General features: G+C 42.4%; 1 protein-coding gene across 1 annotated transcript in view; it reads right to left on the bottom strand.

Annotated features, from left to right (window-relative positions):
• LOC126474758 (POU domain, class 4, transcription factor 1-like) overlaps positions 1–23,526 on the bottom strand; it is a 177,741-nt gene that overhangs the window by 133,507 nt on the left and 20,708 nt on the right. Inside the window, exons 2-3 of the mRNA XM_050102235.1 lie at positions 18,543–18,735; positions 4,272–4,426 (exon numbers count right to left, since the gene is read on the bottom strand). Coding sequence (XP_049958192.1) covers positions 4,272–4,426; positions 18,543–18,735 — 348 coding nt within the window. The remainder of the gene's footprint in view (positions 1–4,271; positions 4,427–18,542; positions 18,736–23,526) is intronic.

The following is a 23,526-nucleotide window of genomic DNA, read 5'->3' as shown; positions in this document are numbered from 1 at the left end:
TATATGCGCAGTGAAGATGAAGTACGAGCAGCACTGACATGGGTGACGACTTACGGCGAAGCCTCAACATGTCAAAATCCAAGGTCCTGCTCATTGGTGAGGTCTTGCCGGAGAGATGCGTTGCCCCCCTCAGAGTCGCCGCCACCATACGATGTCTTGGACTTGATTTCGCAGCAGATCTGCGCCGCTCAGCGACTATCAATGGTAGAGGCTTGCTACAGACAATCAGAGCATATCTCGCAGATCACCGGCTACGAGCTCTCGACGTCACCCAACGCGCGCAATACGTGAACATGTATCATGCTTCCCGTATACCACACGTAGCTCAAGTACTACCAGTCCCAAATCTCTTGGCCCGACGACCGTTGATGGCTTTCGCCTCGTTCGTCAGCTCGGGGATGTTATTCAAGGTGCAGTATGAATCCCTTGCACTGCCACGAGATCGTGGCGGGGTGGGACTCATCCACATGCCGACTCGTGTCAAGGCTCCCAACTAAAACTTTGGCATCGTTGCCTGCAGAGCCTTACTAGCCATCCGCTTCACAACTTTGCGTCGGCCTCCTTGTCCGCCACAGTACTGGTATCAACCATTCCAACCCTCTTTTATTATATCCAACGATTTTTCATGGAGTTCAGTTATGTCTACCGGTCCTTACCACATACACGTTTGTACCTCACGAAAACAGTCTCCGAATTGTTACAACAGTGCTGCTCGTCCAACCCCATCGAACGTAGGTATCCACAGTACGTGTAGCGACACATATGGAAGGCGATCCATGCGCGTTTTCTCGAATCAGACGTTCAATCAGCGTGGTACATAACCGTGAATGGCAAACAAGTTAACCGAGATCGTCTGCACTGCATCCATCTCGCCGATTCATCCCTCTGCACCCACTGTGGAGTGGATGACACGGATGTCCACCGGTTCCACTGTGGTACAGCGTTCGACATCTGGACACTTGCGCTGTGAATTTTGGCGTTACTTACTCGACAGACACCAGCTCAGATCGACGTCCACAAGCTTTTGTACCCCGAAAAGATTTTCTACCCCTCCGCCAAAACTCACTCTGTGAATTGGATCTGTGGCCACACGATCCGCTATCTTCTCACTTCTGGCGACAAGTCTATGCTAGGATATTGGACTTATCTCAACGAACGACACTGCGTCCTGATAAGCAACCCACGCTATAAGCAATATTTTTCCAAATTCTTACGGAGCACCTTCGATAACCCACCTCGTAGCTGGAACGTCCAAGCCCTGAGAAGCTGAAAACAGTATTAACCGAACCGAACTGAATAGATCTGCTACCCAGAACCCACGCCTACGCAACGAGAAGACACGTTTGGACGAGCTGGCCTGCTGTAGACGGAGACACTTCAGGCGCTCCTGTAAGAACTGGTCTTGAACTACAAGCCGCACGACGACTTTATATATAATTGAAATAAAAAACTTTTCCTTATTTATTCCTCATAGTGTCTTCTCAAAGGAAAATGGAATTTGATTTTGGCTTTGAGAAACTTTTTTTTTTTTTTTGTTCCCAAAGGTTGCTTCTTCGCCATCAAGACGAAGGAGACTAATTTTTGTTTACTGGAAGGAGAAACCAGTATAACTGGAGTATTTGTTTTCTTTTGAGGAAAAAAGTAAAAATAAAAAAAGAGGGTTACCAAAAAAAGCGGTCTAAGGCAAAAAAATATAAATAAAAAAATAAAAAAAGTAGTAGTGGCTTCGGTCAAGAATACCATTTAACGACCGGAAGAGCGATGTGCTGACCACACGCCCCTCCCATCCACATCCTCAGCTGAGGATGACACGGCGGTCGGATGGTCCCGGTAGGCCACTCGTGGCCTAGAGACGGAGTGCTTTTCATTGCTTCATCTTCGTACACTTAGACACAGTTATCCAAATGAAGCACACCCTCCAGCATATAAAAAAAAGAAAAGAAAAAAAGAAAAAAAGAAAAAAGCTGTGTGCTCAGGATGTGTGACTGCCATGCAGTGGGCCCAGGTTCGATTCCCTTGTAGGGCAGAGATTTTCTCAGCTCAGGGACTGGGTTTTGCGTCGTGTTCAACGTCAACGTAACATTATGGACAGACAAGTCATCGAATATGGCGTCAACTGAGAAGACCTGCAATTCGGCGACCGAACTTCCTGGCCATCAACGCCCACTGATCATTTCATTTCTTCACTAAGTACACAGTCTATTGCTTTGATGGGCTCTTCGGTCTATTCTTGGTAGAAGATTTCATACATTACGAAAAAAACACGTACGGCACAGGTGTAATAGTCTGCAATATTTATTCCTTATTTCAAAGTCAGGTTTACGGCTGTTATCATCTGGTACAAAAATTAATATGTGATACAGTAACAGTTTTGTACGATCAGAGATTGTTACCGTGTGTACCTACTGAGGATCTCTGTTTCCAAAGATGAGAAATTTTAATGTTAGAAATTAGGAATAAGACGAGAGGAATTATTTAAGTGAAAATGCAATGTAAATTTACGTAACTAAGATCAAATACGTGACACATTAATTAATGAACAATATCCAAATTACAACACTTCTTCTTAGAAGAAAAATTGAACAGTAGAGTTTGGTGACTTCTTCCAGGGGTGTCTTTAATGGGTCCCTAATTACAAACACAATAAATATACTTGCGAGATTAAGCGGGTAAGTGAAGGAACTGTGATTGCACAAAGTAAATGTTATTAAACGACCAAGAGAAATTATAGTAACTGAAATAAAGCGAAAATTGGTGCACGTGAGAAACAAGGGTGATTTATAACATGGCCTGGTTGTGATTATGAGTAGTATCTGCAGTTAGAAGTGGCGAGCAGGGGAACTGTGTCTGGTTATTCAGTACTAAGCTTTGGCAGATGGACATATGTTCACTAATTTCCTCTATCTCAAGATAGTTCATCTTCCTTTCTTGATGAATATGATGTACAATTTCATTTGCAGCTTGTAACTATGGCCTTCTTTAAGCAAGTGGTCCGTAAACGTAGAGTCTCCTGTTCTAAATTTCCAGGTAAGTTGCCTCACATACCTGCTTAATTTCACTAGCACACCTTGTCTGTTTGTAATTAATGACAAGATTATTTTGTTGAGCCACATGTCACTAAACTTTAATGTTCAGTTTATTTTCTTCTAAGAACAACTGCTGTAATTTGTTTATTATTCTTTAGTTAATGGGTCCTTATATTATACAAGTTAGATAACTTGACATCACACTTTCACTGAAACATTTTCTCACGTTTTATGCCTAACTCTAATCTGTAGACACATTAGGTTAAAATCTTTGATCCCAGAAAAATTTCACTGCGCCAGATATTTATATATGTACGTGAGGTTTACGTAACAGTTTAAAACTAGTTTGTGAAATAAATAATAAATATTGTAGAATATTACACCAGTGTCGCGTGTTTTTTCATTCATAAAGTACGTATACAGCCTCTGTCTACATTGTCTCCCTGGTTAACTATGTATCCACGTTTCTTCCGCCGCCGCTATGGCCGAGCGGTTCTAGGCGCTTCAGTCCGGAACCATGCGGCTGCTACAGTCGCAGGTTCGAATCCAGCCTCTGGCATGGATGTGTGTGATGTCCTTAGGTTACTTACGTTTACGCAGTTCTAAGTCTAGGGGACTGTTGACCTCAGATGTTTAGTCCCATAGTGCTTAGAGCCATTTTCGAACGTTCCTTTTAATAGATTTGTTTGCAAATAAATCTTATGCTACCAGTCACGATTTTCTTTATTTACTTTTCAACGACGCGTTTCGGGAAATGATGTCAAAAGAATGTGGGGCTACAAACTTTAATTTACCACACATAGCATGTGCCTTGTTGGTCGGTTTCTCATTACACCTTTATTGCAACCTGTAGACTTGAGATAGTGGTAATGTATTCTTGTACAGGAAAGAGCTTCCCTTCTCTGCCTCGTGATGACTGGGTGTTGTGTCATGTCCTTAGGTTAGTTAGGTTTAAGTAGTTCTAAGTTCTAGGGGACTGATGACCATAGATGTTAAGTCCCATAGTGCTCAGAGCCATTTGAACCATTTGAAAGAGCTTCCCGATATCCTCTGAAACCTGAGAGATATATCTTCAAACAACTGCGAACAGATGTTATGAAGTTAGGTAGCTGCGCATCGCGAGACGCGAATTCCAGAAACTGCGCTGCTAATGAGTCGCCTGCTGGGAACGCCTGGAGCTGACGGGGACGACTCGCTGTGCAGAAACGAGCGGAGAAATGGGTGTGCGTCGCGAAGACAACCGACGGAGCGCCAGCGGGCAGCTGCGGGGGAAACTTGAGAGTTGGAGCACTTAAGCGGCCTGGATAGATGGCCTGTGCGGGATATCGGCTGCCGGCGAGCCAGGCCGCAGGATTAAGGACGCCGGTAGGCCGGCAGAAGACTCCAGCGGCGCTGCCCACCTGCTGGAGAACACGCGACACGGGACCGTTGACTGCTGCCTGCGATGTCCCGTGCAGCGCCCACTATGACAACCTACCTTAAGCGATGTGGGGAATATACGGGGAGAACATTAATAAAACTGATAAACTGCAGCAACGGATTCCTGATTACACAGCAAACATAAACATTATCAAAACCTTGCAGACAAACAAAAATTACACAAAGCGAAATGTAGTGTGAGGAGGGCAATGCGAGAGGCTATCAACAGTAAAGTTCTATATCCTAATAAATTTTGGTCTTATGTCAAAGCGATAGGTGCATCAAAACATGTCCAAACAATGTGTGACCAAAATGGTACTGAAACAGAGGATGACAGACTAAAGGCCGAAATACTAAATGTCTTTTTTCAAAGCAGTTCACAGAGGAAGACTGCACTGTTGCTCCGTCTCTAGATTGTCGCACGGGTGGCAAAATGGTAGATATCGGAGTAGATGACAGAGGGATAGAAAATCAATTAAACTCGCTCGAATGAGGACAGGCCGCTGGACGTGATGGGATACCAGTTCGATTTTACACAGAGTACTCGAAGGAACTTGCTCCCGCCCCCTCCCTCCCCCTTTCTTGCAGCGATGCACCATAGGTCTCTAGATGGGCGTAGCGTTCCAAAAGATTGGATAAGGGCACAGGTAATTCCCGTTTTCAAGAAGAGACGTCCAACAGATGTGCAGAACTATAGATTTATATCTCTAACGTCTATCAGTTGTAGAATTTTGGAGCACGTTTTATGTTCGAGTATAATGACCTCTGGAGACTAGAAATCTACTCTGTAGGTATCAGCATCGGTTTCGAAAAAGGCGATCGTGAGAAACCTAGCTCGCGTTATTAGTCGACGAGACTCAGAGGGCCATAGACACGGGTTCTCAGGTAGATGCCGTGTTTCTTGACTTCCGCAAGGCGTTCGATACAGTTCCCCACCGTCGTTAAATGAACAAAGTTAGAGTATATCGACTATCAGACCAATCGGTCTACCCGACGGGAGGCCCTAGCCACACGACATTTCATTTCATTTCATCAGACCAATTGTGTGATTGGATTGAACAGTTCCTAGATAACAGAACGCAGCATGTCATTCTCAATGGAGAGAAGTATTCCGAAGTAAGAGTGATTTCAGGTGTGCCGCAGGGAAGTGTCGTAGGACCGTTGCTATTCACAATATATATATATATATATATATATATATATATATATATATATATTGATGTAGATCCTTTGTCACTTAGCTACAATATAGCAGGTCAGCAACTGGAAGCAGCTAATTCCATAAATTATTTGGGAGTAGGCATTAGGAGTGATTTAAAATGGTACGACCATATCAAATTAATCGTCTAATCGTCGGTAAAGCAGATGGCAGACTGAGATTCATTGAAAGAATCCTAAGGAAATGCAGTCCGAAAACAAAGGAAGTAGGTTACACTACACTTGTTCGCCCACTGCTTGAATACTGCTCTCCGGTGTAGGATCCGTACCAGATAGGGTTGACAGAAGAGATAGAGAAGATCCAACGGAGAGCAGAGAGCTTCGTTACAGGATCATTTAGTAATTGCGAAGGCGTTACGGAGATGATAGATAAACTCCATTGGAAGACTCTGCAAGAGAGACGCTCAGTAGCTCGGTACGGGCTTTTGTTGAAGTTTCGAGAACATACCATCAACGAAGAGTCAAGCAGTATATTGCTCCCTCCTAAGTATATCTCGCGAAGAGACCATGAGGATAAAATCAGAGAGATTAGAGCCCACACAGAAGCATACCGACAATATTTCTTTCCACAAACAATACGAGAGTGTAACAGAAGGGAGAACCGATAGAGGTATTCAAGGTACCCTCAGCCACACACCGGCAGGTGGCTTGCGGAGTATGGATGTAGATGTAGAAATGGAGGAGAAACGGTACTACGAACAAGTGTCCGGGAATGAATCATTGCCACGGCAGATGGAGCTGGCGAATGGAAGTTCCTCTGATAACGTGGCGTGTATTCCCTGTGTATTGCAGGCTGTGTGATTGACGCAGCGTACCGTATGCAGCAGAGCGGACCGTTATTCGTATCAGGTACAGAACTGAGATGGAGTCTGCATACGACCAGGCAAATGGAAACGGTCGAGAGGCAGCACGAATATACCAGTCCAAGTACCCTCACAGACATCAATCACATCACACAAGAGTTCAAGCCATTTTTTGGCGTCTGTGTGATCATGGGGCCTTTCAGACAGACAAACGTGCAGGCAGGTGGTGGACTGTGCGTACATCAGATTTTGAGAACAGGGTTCTACAGCATTCTCAGATGAAGCTCCAAGCAAGTGGCCTGCCAACATGGTGTAAACCAAAGTACGATTATGTGTATCCTGCATGACAACCGGCACTAGCCCAGTCAACTGCAACGAGTGCAAGGATATGAGCAGCGGATTTTCCTCTAGGAGGAGGAGTTTGTCGATGGTTTTTACACCAGACCATCACAATTTTATGATTTCTGTCATCAGTTCTCTTTACCAACGAAGCATATTTTACCAGAATTGGCATCATCAATCTGCATAATCGCCATCTGTCGGCTACAGACAAGCGTCGGGGAATGGTTGAGATGTCTCATCAGCATCGGTTCTGTAGTGTGTGGGTAGGGATTCTTGGTGACCACGTATTTGGTCCTCTTACTTTTCCTCAACGCCTCGACAGAGAAACGTACCCGGACTGCCTGCGGAATACTCAGCCGACGCTGTTTGAGAATGTGCCTTTGGCAACACGCCATACAATGTGGTTTTTTTCGTCATGGAGCACTACCCAACTTCCCATTACAGTTCGCTGACGCCTCAACAACATCGTTCCCGGACGTTGGATCGGACGTGGAAGCCCTGTTGCGTGGCCTGCTAGATCACCGAACTTACACCACTTGGATTCTTACCTTCGTGGGCATCTGAACAGCACTGTGTAAGCTGAACCAGTTTCTGATGTGCAGGGCCTTGAACAGTGTGTTCACGACGGTTGTGACGCTATTTGGAGAGAAGATGGAACGTTCGAAAGAGTTTGGCAATCCATGATGCGTCGTATGAACGCGTGCATTATACCCCTCGGAGGCCACTTTGAACATTTGTGACGTTGATGCGATGCAGTTCTGTGCTATGGTGTGTTCCGGGAACATGTGTTGTCTTTGCACGCACGCCATCCGTTTCCAGACACGTGTTCGTAGGACTTTTCTTTCCATTTCAACTCAGGTATACGTCCCTGCTGTTTTTCGGTTTTATTAATGTTCACCATGTATTCTTCTACGTCTATACTCGGCAACTCATTTTCACAGAATGGAGGAGGATTTTTCGTGTACCGCTGTCAGACTCTCCCTTTCCTGTTCCAGCCGGAAACGGTGCACTTGGACAACAATTGTTGGTAATCCTTCATGAACATTTCGCGAGACGTATGTAGGAGAAAGTAAGGAAAATTGCCCATATTTCAGGCAGATGCCTAATTCCAGGTACCTGAATATCTCTCTTTCTTGGTGCTGCTCTCTGTAGCTCGCTACGACAACCAATACCGAAGGTCATTACAGTATGCCATTGTGAGTTTTGTGCCGGTGCTGTTAACGTTTCGGTCCTCACGGCTAGTTTTGCATTGTAGTCAAGATAAACATTTTATACAGAGTCATTCCTCAAGCCAGGTAAGACGTACTTACAAAGTGATATGAGACAGGATTTTGAAGCATGCTCTTTCTTATCTAACTGATAAAACATGTTGTCCACAGTTCTCATAAGGGTTAGCTTGTGACTAAATATGATTGTAAATGATGGCTCCCAATAGCGGGCAGCAGTAGGTTGCGTTATTTCGGGTTCCCGAAATTTTGAATCAGTTTATATAAATAAACGTTCCGAATTTTATTACAGCTGCCCACTTTTTCTGTGGCTGAGCGGCGAAGACGTTTGGCTATTGAAGTGTTGGGGGTACTCAGATCCGTAACAACGCAAGTGGCTTCATTTGCTTTCAGAAAATAAGGACTCTATCGTTGTGACCCCCTGAGTCCTTCACCAATGGATTTTCCTCCTCAACAACCTGCAGCAAATGCGGTTGAGGTCTTAGGATCCACAGCATGGTCATTGGCGATTGCAGTTAATGGTACGCAAGAAAAACGTTACTACGTTTGACGCCGAGCGGTTCTAGGCGCTTCAGTTCGGAACCGTGCTGCTACTACGGTTGCAGGTTCGAATCCTGCCTCGGGCATGGATGTGTGTTATGTCCTTAGGTTAGATAGGTTTAAATAGTGTCTAGGGGACTGATGATCTCAGATGTTAAGTCCCATTGTGCTAAAAGCGATCTACGTTTGAAATCAGCCCATATTCTGTACTTCTACCATCAAACCCATCATCAAACGTATCTGAAGCAGCAGTGTTGACGTTACGTTCTTTTGAGAAAGCTTTGCAGCAGTCCCTGGCTAAAAGGAACAGGGAATCAATTACCAAGAAACAGGAACCATTCCACCCAAAACAAAACTTTTTCCAGGAACCTCATTTTATACATCTGATAGAACTTCAATATCTGAGACTAACAGAACGAGAAACCTCATTTTATACATCTGATAGAACTTCAATATCTGAGGCTAACAGAACGAAAGTCTTCGGAAGAAAGAACCAGAGTGTCACGAAGCAGCAGTATCATGTTGGGAAAGACTCAGATTCAAGAGTTGATGAAACCATTTTGCAATACTTATCTTCTGAATACGAAAAGACAGGGAATACATTTACTTCCACCAGCTGTGGCCAACTGATAACTCTGAAGAGACTTAGGTTAAGTGCATAGGACGCTCTCACTGGTGTAATGATATTTGTACAGGTGTCGACGATGAAAGCTGGCAAGTCTTCAAATGTGACTTCTATATGAGAATGCAAAAACAATGAGCATTTTTCTTCTTACGGTTTAAACGTCTACAGAGTAACCGCGAGTTATGCAGCACTCTTTACTATTGAAACAAATACTGTGCTACTAAGTCATTAAATATCTTTATTTACAAACCATAATTCTGAAACCCAAAACCCCAAAATTAGGAAACATTTTTTCCAGAGGTAGAAATCACACATTTTAGTACTTTGTTATTCGTAAGATTTTTTGCAGGTGTATTACTTGAATATTCCCTGGAAATAGTGGGCCGTGTCTGGCTCGAGCCATGCTTGTCTTGGGTTAAACCTTGGTTGCAGTCCTGTGGTTTTATTTCTCTTGCAGTTATCGTGATAATTTTGCTGTCCTCTCCGTGAGTGGCAGCACCAGCGTGTATCGATACTAGTACTGCTGTACTATCTTTGGTGCGGCGGAGATAGTTTCCAGCTGGGCAGTGTGTGACCAGTCATTCAGTTGGCGTGGAACAGCAAGGAAGTCTCCGTCGCGCGTGCTTTGACCGGGGCCGATGGCGGTGCGCACGCGCGGTTGGATTGTGAGGTGCTGGTTGCGAGTGCTACGAAGTTCGTCGCCCACCGATCTTGGAGATGAAAGTTGAGTCCTCACTTAACCTACTATCGAGCCTTAACTGTTTACATTTTTTCGTTTGATCCTGGTTGTCACGTTTGGGACATTCCCGTGACCAACAACGTGTGTGTATTCAAGTCAGCTAAGATTCTAGCCATCTTCCTGTGGAGTTTAACTTAAGTCGGCAAGACCTAGCACAATCAGAAGCACCTCCGAAGATGTACAACGTAGCCTTGGACTAAACGTCAGGAATTGCAGAGTTCTATCGACCACGGCCATACAACCCGGAAAAATTCTCAGCAGCTGAATTTACTCCCTGTTATTGAAGTTGACCAGCGGTATTTTTTGCTTGTGGCCGTTGACGTTCCGGTTACCTGCCCTGGTCGTTGATGTAATTTTCGGCAGTGTATTTTCCTCGTCGTGTTGTTGCTGTCCGGTGTGGCGTGTAGTTCAACAGCTGAGGTGTTGGTCGTTGTGAGCTCCAATATCCTGTGTGTCGTCGTATTGAAATCTTGTGGTGGTTTTTCTGGTTGCGTGGAACGGAACTGATTTTGTTGATTGGTCGGTCGGCTATTCGTCGGTTGGGTTGCCTCCAGGTTAAGAAGTCGTTCGACACGCTGCCTGTCTCACCCAAACGGGCGTTAGTGTAACAGTCCCAGACCGACCTCTGGAAACCTCTGAGCGCATTTCCTTGTGTGTTACATAGTGATTTTCCTGTGTGGGTTTTAGTTATTTGGTTGATGTGTGGCCTTCAGCAGAGTATCAATACCTCTTTAATTAATGTTCTTGTCTTACCCTTAAGATATAAGATTGTTACTCTTTTGTATGGGGTCTTCAGCCGAATTTCGCGTGAATTTTTTTAAGATAAGGCCTTCTGCCTTTTGATTGAAACTGTTATTATTGCGTAATATGCGGCCTCCAGCCAAGTTCCATTTTAATTAAATTGCTAAGGCCTTCAGCCTCTTTAGATTCAGGATTTAGAAAATATTCTTGGGTGAAACCTCCAGAAGAATATCGTATTTCAATTTCTTGCTTAGGCCTTTTGTCTTGGATTTTGAGTGCGGCCTTCAGCCGACGTAAAGTTAATCAAAGGAGGTCGATAATAGTTTCGAGTGTTTTGCATGTAATATTGTATGTTGATGAATAAAGATTCTATGTTGAGTGCAACTGACAGCAACTTATTTTGGCCACTCTCCACAAACTAATCCGCTCTGTTCTGCTAGCCCAGGCATTTCAAATAGTATAGCACATTTTCCATAATTCAAAGAATGCTAGTTTACTGGTAATTTAAAATTTAAAAACGGTACCCGATAATAAGGCACTTTCTTCTAATACATAGCTCGACTCTTCTTAGAATGTATTCTCTGGAAGTACGGACGATAAACTTCACGGTAACACACTTCGCGTCACTTTTAACGTCTGCCATTGAAGTTGGATGAACTTACCCGTGGCGCTTTAGAGCCTCCTCTACGAACCGGTGAACAAACATGTTCATTTTCCTTGGAAGCCCTACATCCCCTCTATCAATATTGCCTGATAAGGGATTTAGACAGAGAAGCAATACTCAGTATCGGTCGAAGGAGGGAATGGAATATACTTCCTGAAAATTCTCCCCATACGAGGTGCATTCAAGTTCTAATGCCTCCGATTTTTTTTTCTAATTAACTACTCACCCCAAATCGATGAAACTGGCGTTACTTCTCGACGTAATCGCCCTGCAGACGCACACATTTTTCACAACCCTAACGCCATGATTCCATGGCAGCAGCGAAGGCTTCTTTAGGAGTCTGTTTTGACCACTGGAAAATTGCTGAGGCAATAGCAGTACGGCTGGTGAATGTGCGGCCACGGGGAGTGTCTTTAATTGTTGGAAAAAGCCAAAAGTCACTATGAGCCAGGTCAGGTGAGTAGGGAGCATGAGAATCACTTCAGAGTTGTTATCACGAAGAAACTGTTGCGTAACGTTAGCTCGATGTGCGGGTGCGTTGTCTTGGTGAAACAGTACACGCGCAGCCCTTCCCGGACGTTTTTGTTGCAGTGCAGGAAGGAATTTGTTCAAAACATTTTCGTAGGATGCACCTGTTACCATAGTGCCCTTTGGAACGCAATGGATAAGGATTACGCCCTCACTGTCCCAGAACATGGACACCATCATTTTTTCAGCACTGGCGGTTACCCGAAATTTTTTTGGTGGCGGTGAATCTGTGTGCTTCCATTGAGCTGACTGGCGCTTTGTTTCTGGATTGAAAAATGGCATCCACATCTCATCCATTGTCACAACCGACGAAAAGAAAGTCCCATTCATGCTGTCGTTGGGCGTCAACATTGCTTGGCAACATGCCACACGGGCAGCCATGTGGTCGTCCGTCAGCATTCGTGGCACCCACCTGGATGACACATTTCGCATTTTCAGGTCGTCATGCAGGATTGTGTGCACAGAACCCACAGAAATGCCAACTCTGGAGGCAATCTGTTCAACAGTCATTCGGCGATCCCCCAAAACAATTCTCTCCACTTTCTCGATCATGTCGTCAGACCGGCTTGTGCGAGGCCGAGGTTGTTTCGGTTTGTTGTCACACGATGTTCTACCTTCATTAAGCTGTCGCACCCACGAACGCACTTTCAACACATCCATAACTCCGTCACCACATGTCTCCTTCAACTGTCGATGAATTTCAATTGGTTTCACACCATGCAAATTCAGGAAATGAATGATTGCACGCTGTTCAAGTAAGGAAAACGTCACCATTTTAAGTATTTAAAACAGTTCTCACTCTCGCCGCTGGCGGTAAAATTCCATCTGCCGTACGGTGCTGCCATCTCTGGGACGTATTGACAATGGACGCGGCCTCATTTTAAAACAATGCGCATGTTTCTATCTCTTTCCAGTCCGGAGAGAAAAAAATCGGAGGCCTTAGAACTTGAATGCACCTCGTAAAACTCTCTCTGGCTGCTGCCTTTGCCATGATTAGTTTTATGTGCTTGGTAAGTCTCTTCGTACGCGTAGTACCAGATATTTTATGTGTTTTCCACTAACTGTTCGGCAGTCATGCAGCTGTACAATTACAGATTTTACCGCTTATTAACGCGTGATACTTCACAGTATCTTCTTGATCCTAAGGTTAAAGTACATCCAGGACTCACATTTTCCATACGGTATCTCTCAAGTAGTAAATGTGAACTCATAATCTCGACATTACACCGCCGATAGCAGCCAACAGGAATTAATGCAAAAACAATGCTTCATAAGGGTGGTCAGCGCTCGCTTCTTACTTCGGTCATCCAATGAAGTTCGTGAGAAACTGATCTTGCGGGGTGCACTGTTGTAGTTTACGTATGTTCCATATGCGGCCATGCCCTAGTGGTGCCTATGGAACCATGATAAAGCCTCTTGTAACAGCGACCGAAGTGTAGGTCTACAGAATAATATGACGACGGGGACACACATCCGGGTAAGATTTACTGAAACATTGGTTCTTCAGTCGAAACAATAAAAGACGACTGACGTAGTATAACCTGTCAAATAGACATCTCTGGACTACGATCCAAGCATTGGTTAATGCACTGGTGGAACACGTACAGGATTAGCCCAGAATGCAGTAAAATTAAACATGGGACGAACATCATATAACAAATGATTTTTCTATATCACCAAGCTTCGAATTTCAGACATGGTAGGAAGTTCTTCTTTCACTTAATTGAGGCAGCATACCACTTAGGAGTGTAAGTGAATACTGGACTGCATGCTGCAACGTCTTACAGTCAACTGGTCAGAGATATACCTGGGCGATGTGTAATTAAAATATAGTATCTTTGGGTACCCTGCGAAAGTGACATAGTATGACGCAATAGTGGTAACTTGGGAAAGAAGGCTTAATGTTTCTTTATACAGTGCATATGGTTCATAGGGATGTCATATCCCTTTTGCTGTAGATATAAATAATAACACCGTATTTAAAAATGTATAAATTTTAGTTAACCCTCTTTTGCTGCAGAAAGCGCTCTCAATCCATTCTGCAGTGCCCACCGCGCTGTGCGACGTCCGACACTGCCCACTACAGCTGATTTTCTATCATCACAGGCCCTTATACATTTATCCTCAATGGTTGGTTTTCAAAAACAGTACACTTCAAATATTCTATGTTGTTCACACTGTTCAAGGTAGCCTATGTAGTACTGCAATGTACATTTCTGGATGTTTTTTTTGTTTTTGATATATTTCGAGAAAAGAAAGGACGTAGAATACAACACCTCCTCGTTTAAAACAGTAACGCGATTCCGTTCGGTTTTCGCTTTGCAGTGTTAGAGAAGTACCTTCTTCCTTCTACTGGTAGGCCACCTAGTGACGATTTTCTTTTTGATCAAAGAATCTTTCTGATGAGATTGTTATGAAATCCACCGACTGAAGTATTCTTCTTTGTAGGAACCTGGGAAAGAACATGCGAATTTAGCACTCACACATCTAAGTTTTGGAAAAGAAGTTTCTTTGTCCCTCTGTTTAATTTCGTGGTCCATTTTCCTAGACAACATCATTGTGAATATATAGCATGTCGTCAACATATGTATTAATTTTTACTAGTGATACTTTAAAACCATCACAGTATCCTTTCAGTTGGTTTCAACCTCTCCTCCTTCCAGTTTGCTTTTATGTTTTTGATTATTTCTAGTGTTCCAGTGAATACTACCCACAGCGTTTGTTCCTTTTTCATGCAAATAGTGGAAGGGTTATTGAATTGTGTACAAACTGGTAAGCTATAACGCTTGCTGTCTTTGTAAATATGATTCATGAAGTGTTGCCACAATGTTGATCATCTTTTCTAAACAATGTTCACTGACTGTTATGTGGAGCTTCCCACAAGTATAAAATGAAATATCCAGTGTAAACCCAATGATAACGTTGTTTTTAAACGCGTAGAGGAGAGTTTCGGAGGTGGAAGTGGGAGACGAATATGCTGGGTGCCCCTACGACAATGATGCTCATCTTCAGTGTTTCGACTGAGAGTTGGAGCAGAAACCCAATTATAAGCACGTCTTCTGGTAGTCTAGTGTGCTGTGCACGATATCCACAAAACTACAAATGGAGATGCTAGGTGCGTGCGCAATCTCCAGACAGGAATGCGACTAGGGCAGGTTTTCAGCCTTTAAACATGGCACACATCGTCATGAGAACGTGTTTGTCCACTCTGGTCTCATATCACGTAACAGTTCTGGCTTTACGAAATTATTGGTGCACAATCCACACCTGTATTCAAAACATTACACAATTTCTGTAAAATTCCACTACATGCTGATGAAATGTTTTTGAGGACTACTACATTTATTGCGCAACTGAGGCCGTATGGGACACGGCCATACACCAACAAACGGTAACTGGTACCTCAGTTTATTCAATTTCTTGCAAAAGAGCGAATTTCTGGTGACGATTCCGCTCCAAAAAGAAAAAGAGAAAAAGAAAAAAAAATGTGTTTTCGTCACCTTGGAGGTAACTACGGATGCATCCTTGTGATGAGGGTTAGGTCCCGTCTGCTGCTTCACATATCCGTAATCCATGATCTTTTGGCGGCAGCAGAATGCACTTAATACTTCTATCAGCCTCTGTGGCGTCGCGTATCTTTCATACTGACGTTCTACGTGTTATATGCCATCGTTTTCAGTTTATGCATGCACTGAAATAGCGTCTTTTACGAAGAGGTCTATGACCTCATTTTATTAGTGCTATGATGCGCCTATATACATGGTGTATTATCAGCATCAGGATATACTTTAATCTTATCGAGCCACTGTATCTGCACAGCTGTCATAAACATCGGATGACAGTTTTTAGGATTGGGTAGCAAGTGTTTCATGAGCGATTAGCCGAGAAAAAAGAATTTCGAAGTGCTGGTTTGTGTGTGGAACTGTGCATAGTGAAAATATTATTCTTAAATAGCAGTTATCGTTCAGTGGCACGCTCATTGCTTCAACACGGAAACGATAACAAGTGTGAAGTACATTCTGTAATTCTGCTAGTATTTTAATCTATCTAATGCAGACGCGTGCAACGTCGTTTGTCCCATTAAGGAACCCTGGACAGGACTAAACGTTCAAATTTTGAATTTCTGTTTTTCATTGTTCATAGTCTACAGAATTTCCCCTTTCCAGTGATATATGATACCTACATTCATTCATTCACACACACAACCACACACACACACACACACACACACACACAAATATATAATTTTGGAAATCTTGCACAACAGTTTCTGTGAGTCTATTCTTACTATTCAATCCTCTGGCACTCTGCCATCTTTCAATTTCTTTTCCTGATATGCAGTTTTCTGTTTGGTATTCTCATACGCAATCGCTTCTGTGAATGATCTATGGATTGCTGCTTAGTGGTGGTTACATTTTCTCCATGTGGCTTCTCTACTTGAACTGGTCCGTAAGCTTTTGAATCCTCATCCCCTAAATAACTGCCCTCGGAGGCAGGGATTCAAAAATGTAGTTTCTGTCTGCGAACTGTCGAATATGCATGCTCACACCCACATAGTGTTATGTTTAAATGAATGAATATGTAGAAATGAATATGTAGAAATGAATATGTAGAAAATGTAACCATCACTAAGCAACAATCGATAGATCATTTCCAGAAGCGATTGCGTACGAGCATGCCACAACAGAAAACTGCATATCAGGAAAATAAACTAGCAGAGCATTGGATGGTAAGAATACACTCACAGAAATTGTTGTACAAGATGTGCAAAATTATTATGGCATAGCCATCGAGTAAACCGTTAGTAGCATAGAAGGTATGAGAAAAGATGTATGGACAGTTTTGTTTCACCTCTCTTCAACAGGCGATAAACCCTTTTATCGCCTATGCTCTCCATAAAGTGATTCATGAAGCAAATACAACATACCATAGAAAAAATGATGAGACATTTATTCCCAAATCAACAGTTCCTTTTGCAAGTGGAGGTCTTGAAAGAAACTTTCAAAGATTTGTCAGATGTAAGTATTTAGAACCTTACATAAGTAGGAACATGTTGAATTTTTTTTTACTTTTACGTTAACTTTGTACGCAAATAACCATTATCTTAAGACTAGTCACTACTTTCGAAATTTCTATGCTGAAGTGGTTTGAAATGTGTAACGTAAAACTCAATTTTTTTCAGATATTTATTCCTAGCAGTTTCTGAGAAAAGGTACTTTTTATGTTAATGAATTTTAAACTGATTAAGAATGGGATATTCCAATATGTACAGAGCCATTTTTAACAGCACTGTTTATAATTATTTTTTCAATTCAAAATGGTTCAAATGGCTCTGAGCACTATGGGACTGAACATCTGAGGTCATCAGTCCCCTAGAACTTAGAACTACTTAAACCTAACTAACCTAAGGACATCACACACATCCATGCCCGAGGCAGGATTCAAACCAGCGACCGTAGCGGTCGCGCGGTTCCAGACTGTAGTGCCTAGAACTGCTCGGCCACATTTTTGCATCACCAACATTCATTTTGAATGAAATGTGAGATAATCATACTGAATATTGTATGTCGTCCCCTTTCCTCATTTATGCACTAACATTATCTGACGTAGTGGGCGAAGGAAGGAGGACAAAAGAAGCAGCTTAACTTAGGCAATGCAATACTGCAGCGCCTGTGTTATTCTGAATTACGATGGAAAGTTCCTTGGAATTGCACGCATGTCCAAACGAACTTTGCATCGTAGTTCAGAATGACACAGGGACTGCAATATCGTATTTAGCTGCAGACACAGGGCAAGCGACGTTCAAGTAAATGTCTCACCTGTAGGGAATATACATAATGGTTGTACAATTTATATATTTGTTTGGGGGTGGCCGTGAGTCGTGGACGGACAGTCAAATGGCAAGGCGACCGATCGCGATAAGGGGGAAATCCGGGTTCAAGTTCCGGCGCGGCGCAAATTTCCGTTTTGTCATTCCATTCTACGGCTGATCGTTGTTCATATTCGCATTTGTGAATACATTTAATATATAAGCTTAGGCAAAATTACTGCTGTGGAACATGGTCCTTAATTTGAAAAATTTCTGAGAATGTACATCGAAATCTCAGCATTGTAGGAATACCAGTAAACAAGAGAAACTAGGCGTTTCCGGTATGATGCTACGGAAGGTGTTGCAAGTTAGGTGGACTGATACTTAAGAAATGAGAAGGACATCCATAAAATAGGCGAGGACAGGAACATATGTGGGAAACACTGACAGAAGGATAAGATAATAGAACATCTGTTGAGACGTCAAAGAGAAACTTCCACGATGTTAGAGGGACCTGTGGAGAGTAAAAGCTGTAGCGAAAGACACACTACGTTATAGCCGATAAATAAAGACGTTAAGTGCTTTTGTGAGAAGGTGGTGTTGGTACAGGAGAAGAATTTGTAGTGGGCCGCATCAAAATCCATCAAAAGGCTAACGACAAAATAAATAAATAAAATAAAAAACAGAAAAAACAGACTGTCTCTCCAAGCAAATGAGACGCCTAGGACCCCACCGTTTTTCCACGGACCATTCTCCGCACTGGCCAGTCAAAAGTCAGTGGTGCTTTGCTGGTTGCCGCGACCGCTACGGCAGGCGCAGGGTAGAGCTGCCGGCCGCTGATCGCAGCTTCAGACCCTCGTACCCGGACGTCAACTTTAACGGCGGATAGCCGCCCGCCCACAATCAATAGGCGGTCCTTAATTATTGGATCAACAGCGGCGGCGGCGGCGGCGGCGGCGGCGGCGGCGGCAGCGACGGCGACAACAACACCACGGCGCACCGCCTGTCGCCGCTCCGGTTCGCTCGACGGACGGCGCGATCGGAAAAGCGCTGGCCTTGTCGTGGGTTGCCCAATACAGACAAGTCCACAGACGAACACGGCAGAGCCCTCAATGTCAATCTGGCCTCACCACTGAGGGTGGTGGCTGGCAGAACGACTTCTGAAACGATGATCATTCGGTTGTCTTAATGAGGGAGGCAACATAAATTCTTATCATATTTTCAGGAGGTAGTGCCCCACAACTCTGATATATTGAAAATGGTCATATTACCACCTTGAAATGCTGGAAAAATACTTTATTGAAATAGTAAATTTCAGTAGTCTGAATGTCGTCAGGTTCCTACATACCAAACAAAATAATACGTAGTAACATTACAGGCTTGAACTCATGATTCTGCTATGTCATGTACTCACATAAATATTACATTAGGAGAAAAATGAAATTGTCATCGTCAGTTGATAATGAAAAATACACTGAAAATAAAGGAATACCATAACGATGATATGATTCATTACGAAAAACATTAAGATCTAAATGGTCCACATTTTTACAGAATTACCTGTCATCGTATTGTAATTTAAATTACGTTGTCAATAGACAAAAACTGTGCTATTGAACTTACACATTCATATTAAAACTGTAATTGGTGACGACGTGAATACATTCATATCAAGCAGACGTAACTCAACAGGTGATTACTGTTTACTGATACAGTAAAGATGGTCATAGATGTCTACATACATCGATAGTGACTTAGAGTCTTACTATTACTAAGCTGTGTGTTACCTGCTACTATAGTTACACGTGTCAGTCGTAACAGCTTTTCCGTATGTTACATCTGACAGCAACCTTTTAGTACTGAAATATGTACCTATCGTAGCAGGCAACTCACAGCTTAGTAATATTAAGATTCTAGTCACTATCGGTGTATGCAGACCTCTACGACCATCTTTGGTTCCACCAGTAAACAATGGTCAGTTGTTGAGTCACCTCTGCGTGGGATGAATCTGTTGACAACGTTAACGCGGATTATGGTTTTAACATGAATGTGTATATCCATCGCACAGTTTTTGTAGAGTGACGACGTACTTTAAATAACGACTTGATAACAGGTAACTCTGTACAAATTTGAAACATTTATGTTTCTCTATTATGTCGTTTTCGTAATGAATTACATCACAGAGTTATGGTAGTCTTTTGCTTCAGTGTTCATGGTTTCATCACTTGGCGATAACGATTTTATGTTTCACCTAACCTGATACTTTGATTACTTTTACGTATGTATTGTTTCATTACGTGTGTCTTGGTGTTAACATTTACATATGTTAACAGATTCGTGACAGTCTAAGCCTACAATATTACTTACGTATTATTTTATTTGGTATATAGGCACCTAATGGTGGTTAGATGACTGAAAACGATTGTATAAATAAAGTATTTTACCAGCAGCTCTGGGCTGTAATGTGATATTTTTCACACAATTTTGAAGCCCTGTACACTCGCCTTGAGAGGGTGGCGGTTCCATTCTCCTCCGATCTTCGAGATTTAGATTTTCTGTTCTCCTCTTGGAAAGATCGAAGGAAGGAAGGAAGTAAGATTGGGTTTAACATCGCGTTGACATCGGGGTCTTAGAGCCATAGCACAAGCTCGGATTGTGTCAAGGATGGGGAAGGCAATCAGCCGTGCCCTTTCAAAAGAACCATCCCGGCATTGGCCTGGATCGATTTAGGGAAATGACGGAAGACATAAATCTGGATGGCTGGAAGCGTGTCTGAACCGTCCTCTTTCCGAATGTGAGTCTTGTGTGCTAGCCATTGCGCCACCTCGCTTTGTGTGTGTGCTCTTCCTATTCGATTAAGGTTAATGACGGGACTGTTCCTTTTCAAATGAAAAGGCTGATTTTGTCGTGAGCCTTTCTTCCTCTTTCTCATCCATCCCCCCGAATCAAAACATATGCTCTTTCTCCAATAAGCACATCTACCACAGAAAGTTACAGTCTTTTTATTCCTTCTTTCTTACTAGAGTTTTTGGCGTTTAAGTGACAGTGTTGGCAGAAATTATATCAGTCAGATATATTGTAACTGTAGTATCATGTGTGAACAGCTGTTAGTTAATACACACAGCAGTAGCACCATGGTCACCACAAATTTGTGAACATGATTCTGTAGTGTTGTTGGATTCCACACTTCGAAATGCATGTGAGTGCGGTATGTAATTTATATGGGTGCCAGTAGAAGTTCAAAATAGTTTGCATAGGCACGTAGTTGTATTCCTGAGTTGTTCATGACGCCGAAATTGCAGTCGTGAAGAAGTAAACAGTCAGGAATTTCTAAAACTACGCGCAGTACTCTGGAGAATTCAGGATTTAAAGTGAAAATATTTTGTAATTCGCTGTTCGTGTTGTGGCTGACCCTTCTATTTTGCCCGCATTTGCTTTAGAATATATAATTATGGAAATACGGTTCTGCCTTGAACAAATAAAAATTTTTATTTTACACGCATACATGTTTAAATGTAGTTTCGCCATCGCCAGTGCGTAAATTTCTGTGAAATAACATGTGAAAATTTTGCGTAATAATACAGTGGTGTGCGAAACCTGACGTGTCACTGCCACGTAACAAAACTCTACGAACCCTGGAATATATGCAGAAAGAACTGCTACTTTGTAGTACAGAAGGTAAGTAATGTAAATGCTTAACGAGACGAACAGAAATGACACTTTTATTCAAAGACAGTCATTACGCTCAAGTCGCCACGACTCACGATGTTTCACTAGATATAAAAAACGGCTGTACGTAGTCCGTAATAGGATGCAAGTTCACTACATACGTCAGTTTATACTCTGCATCGTGCTCCAATGCTGGCCACAAAATTGGTGAAGAATTCTTATGGTACGTTGTTTCATTGCTACAGAATCTTTCTCTGAGCTTTATTACGGTAAGATTATAGTACTGCCTTCATTTTTTTTCTGCTGTTCACACTGATTCACGCTTCATCTTTTTTTCATGCTGTGAGAAGTACTTGTTTCTCACACGCGTACGAGATACCCTGATAAATTTAGTATTGAATGTCGACGTAAACACAGGAACTACAGTTACGTCAACATTTGACAGGTTTTGACGCGCCTAGTATAACACCCCCCTGCTTCCCGGGATTTGCGAAATTACAAGGTGACAGTGACCGTGAATTATGAATTTTGACCCGCGTCGGGATGAGGCATCCGAATCCGAAGTAAATAATGATTATTCCGCGGGAAACAGGAGACGTTATAACTTGATCGTTATTCAATGAGTAATTTCATTCAATAACGATCGGTAAATGAAATAATGGAAATAATTTGGAAATAAATTTCGCCAGTGGAAATTTTGCCGAAAGAAATGATTAAGTTGTAAAAGCAATTAAAAAATCGGTCGCCAGCTCAACTATTGAGCGAGAGTACTGTTAAGTACATGAATAATTGTGTCAAAAGTAAAGTTTACCTGTTTGTAGCGCAGCAGGTGGAACGGGAACTTTTACGTAAGTGCTGTGTCAGGCTCAGTAGTCATATAAAACGATGTCATAACAATCTAACTACACTTATTTTGTTCATAATTTGTTAGATAAATGCAATGCTGTCAACACAGATAATTATCTATCGAGATTTTGAATAATGGACTGTCGTTCTGTCTTTAAAATTAGGTGCTTTGCACAGTTTAATCTACTGATAATGAAATATATTGCCAATAATTGATTAACTGTGTTTTGAATGATAATAATTCATTAATTGGGGGATGGTCAGGTGGAATAAGCTTTATAGTTTCATGAAATATCCTTCAATTAACTTCAGCTGAATATGCATTGCAATGATCTTAATAATCAAATTTATTACTTCAGTCTATTATTAAGTTACTACGGTTGGCGTAAGCTTATTAAGTGCAATAATTAACTACGATAACCAGTCTGAAATTTACTCTTCACCGTCTATGCAAATAATTTCATAATTAACATATTTTCTCTTGATAATGGCGTGACACACTAGGTTCAATAAGGTAAGGATTGGAAGGAACCTACTTGGTGATATTGTCGGGTGGAATGTAACTGCAACACTTCGATTATAAAGTGCTTGTTATTAATTGTTCAACTTCAGAGAAAAGCACAGTCACTGGCAAGCCTTCTACAATTTTATCCTACGAAAATTACGTAGATCTTACTTCTCTCGTTGTCGGTGGATCGACAGAAGTCCACGGCAGCGACACAATGTGGCATCGGGCTTTTACTGTTGCGACTTGGGCCCACAGTGCGCTTCACATTGAAGTCCCCGTTTCTTCAGCACTATGCCGCTTAATCCATAATAACTTGCCCGGCCATGCTTCCAGATATGCCGACCATTACTTTCCCGTCGTACTTAGATCCACACACTATCCTTTAGATGTAACACAGCTAGGACTAGCAACACTCGACTGTACTCCTTAGTCCGAGCACAGCTTTACTGCTACTACTACTGCCCGCTGGCGCGCTCCAGCGCCCAGATGCGCGACAAAACAATCTCTCTGACTTCAACGTTAACTAAATATGCCCTAACTTGCCAGTGTTAAATATTACATAATTTAAACATAGTATTTACAAACATATTTACACTAGACAATACATCGTATACAAACAGTTTCATGTGTTATGTAAGCGAAAAAATTCATAGCAAGGACTGCGTTGTAGTGTCACACTAGGAAGAAAAGTAAAAAAGTAATTTGGAATTGCTGTCTGGGATACCGTAATGGTACATTCGGCTGGATAAAGCTCCTCACACGACAACCCCTTTCCTCTCAGTATGTGACAGTTGTGTTAAGTGTATCTGATGATTGTAGGTTA

Source organism: Schistocerca serialis, chromosome 4, assembly GCF_023864345.2.
Source record: "Schistocerca serialis cubense isolate TAMUIC-IGC-003099 chromosome 4, iqSchSeri2.2, whole genome shotgun sequence".
Taxonomy (NCBI): domain Eukaryota; kingdom Metazoa; phylum Arthropoda; class Insecta; order Orthoptera; family Acrididae; genus Schistocerca; species Schistocerca serialis.
This window is presented reverse-complemented; position numbering and strand designations above follow the sequence as displayed.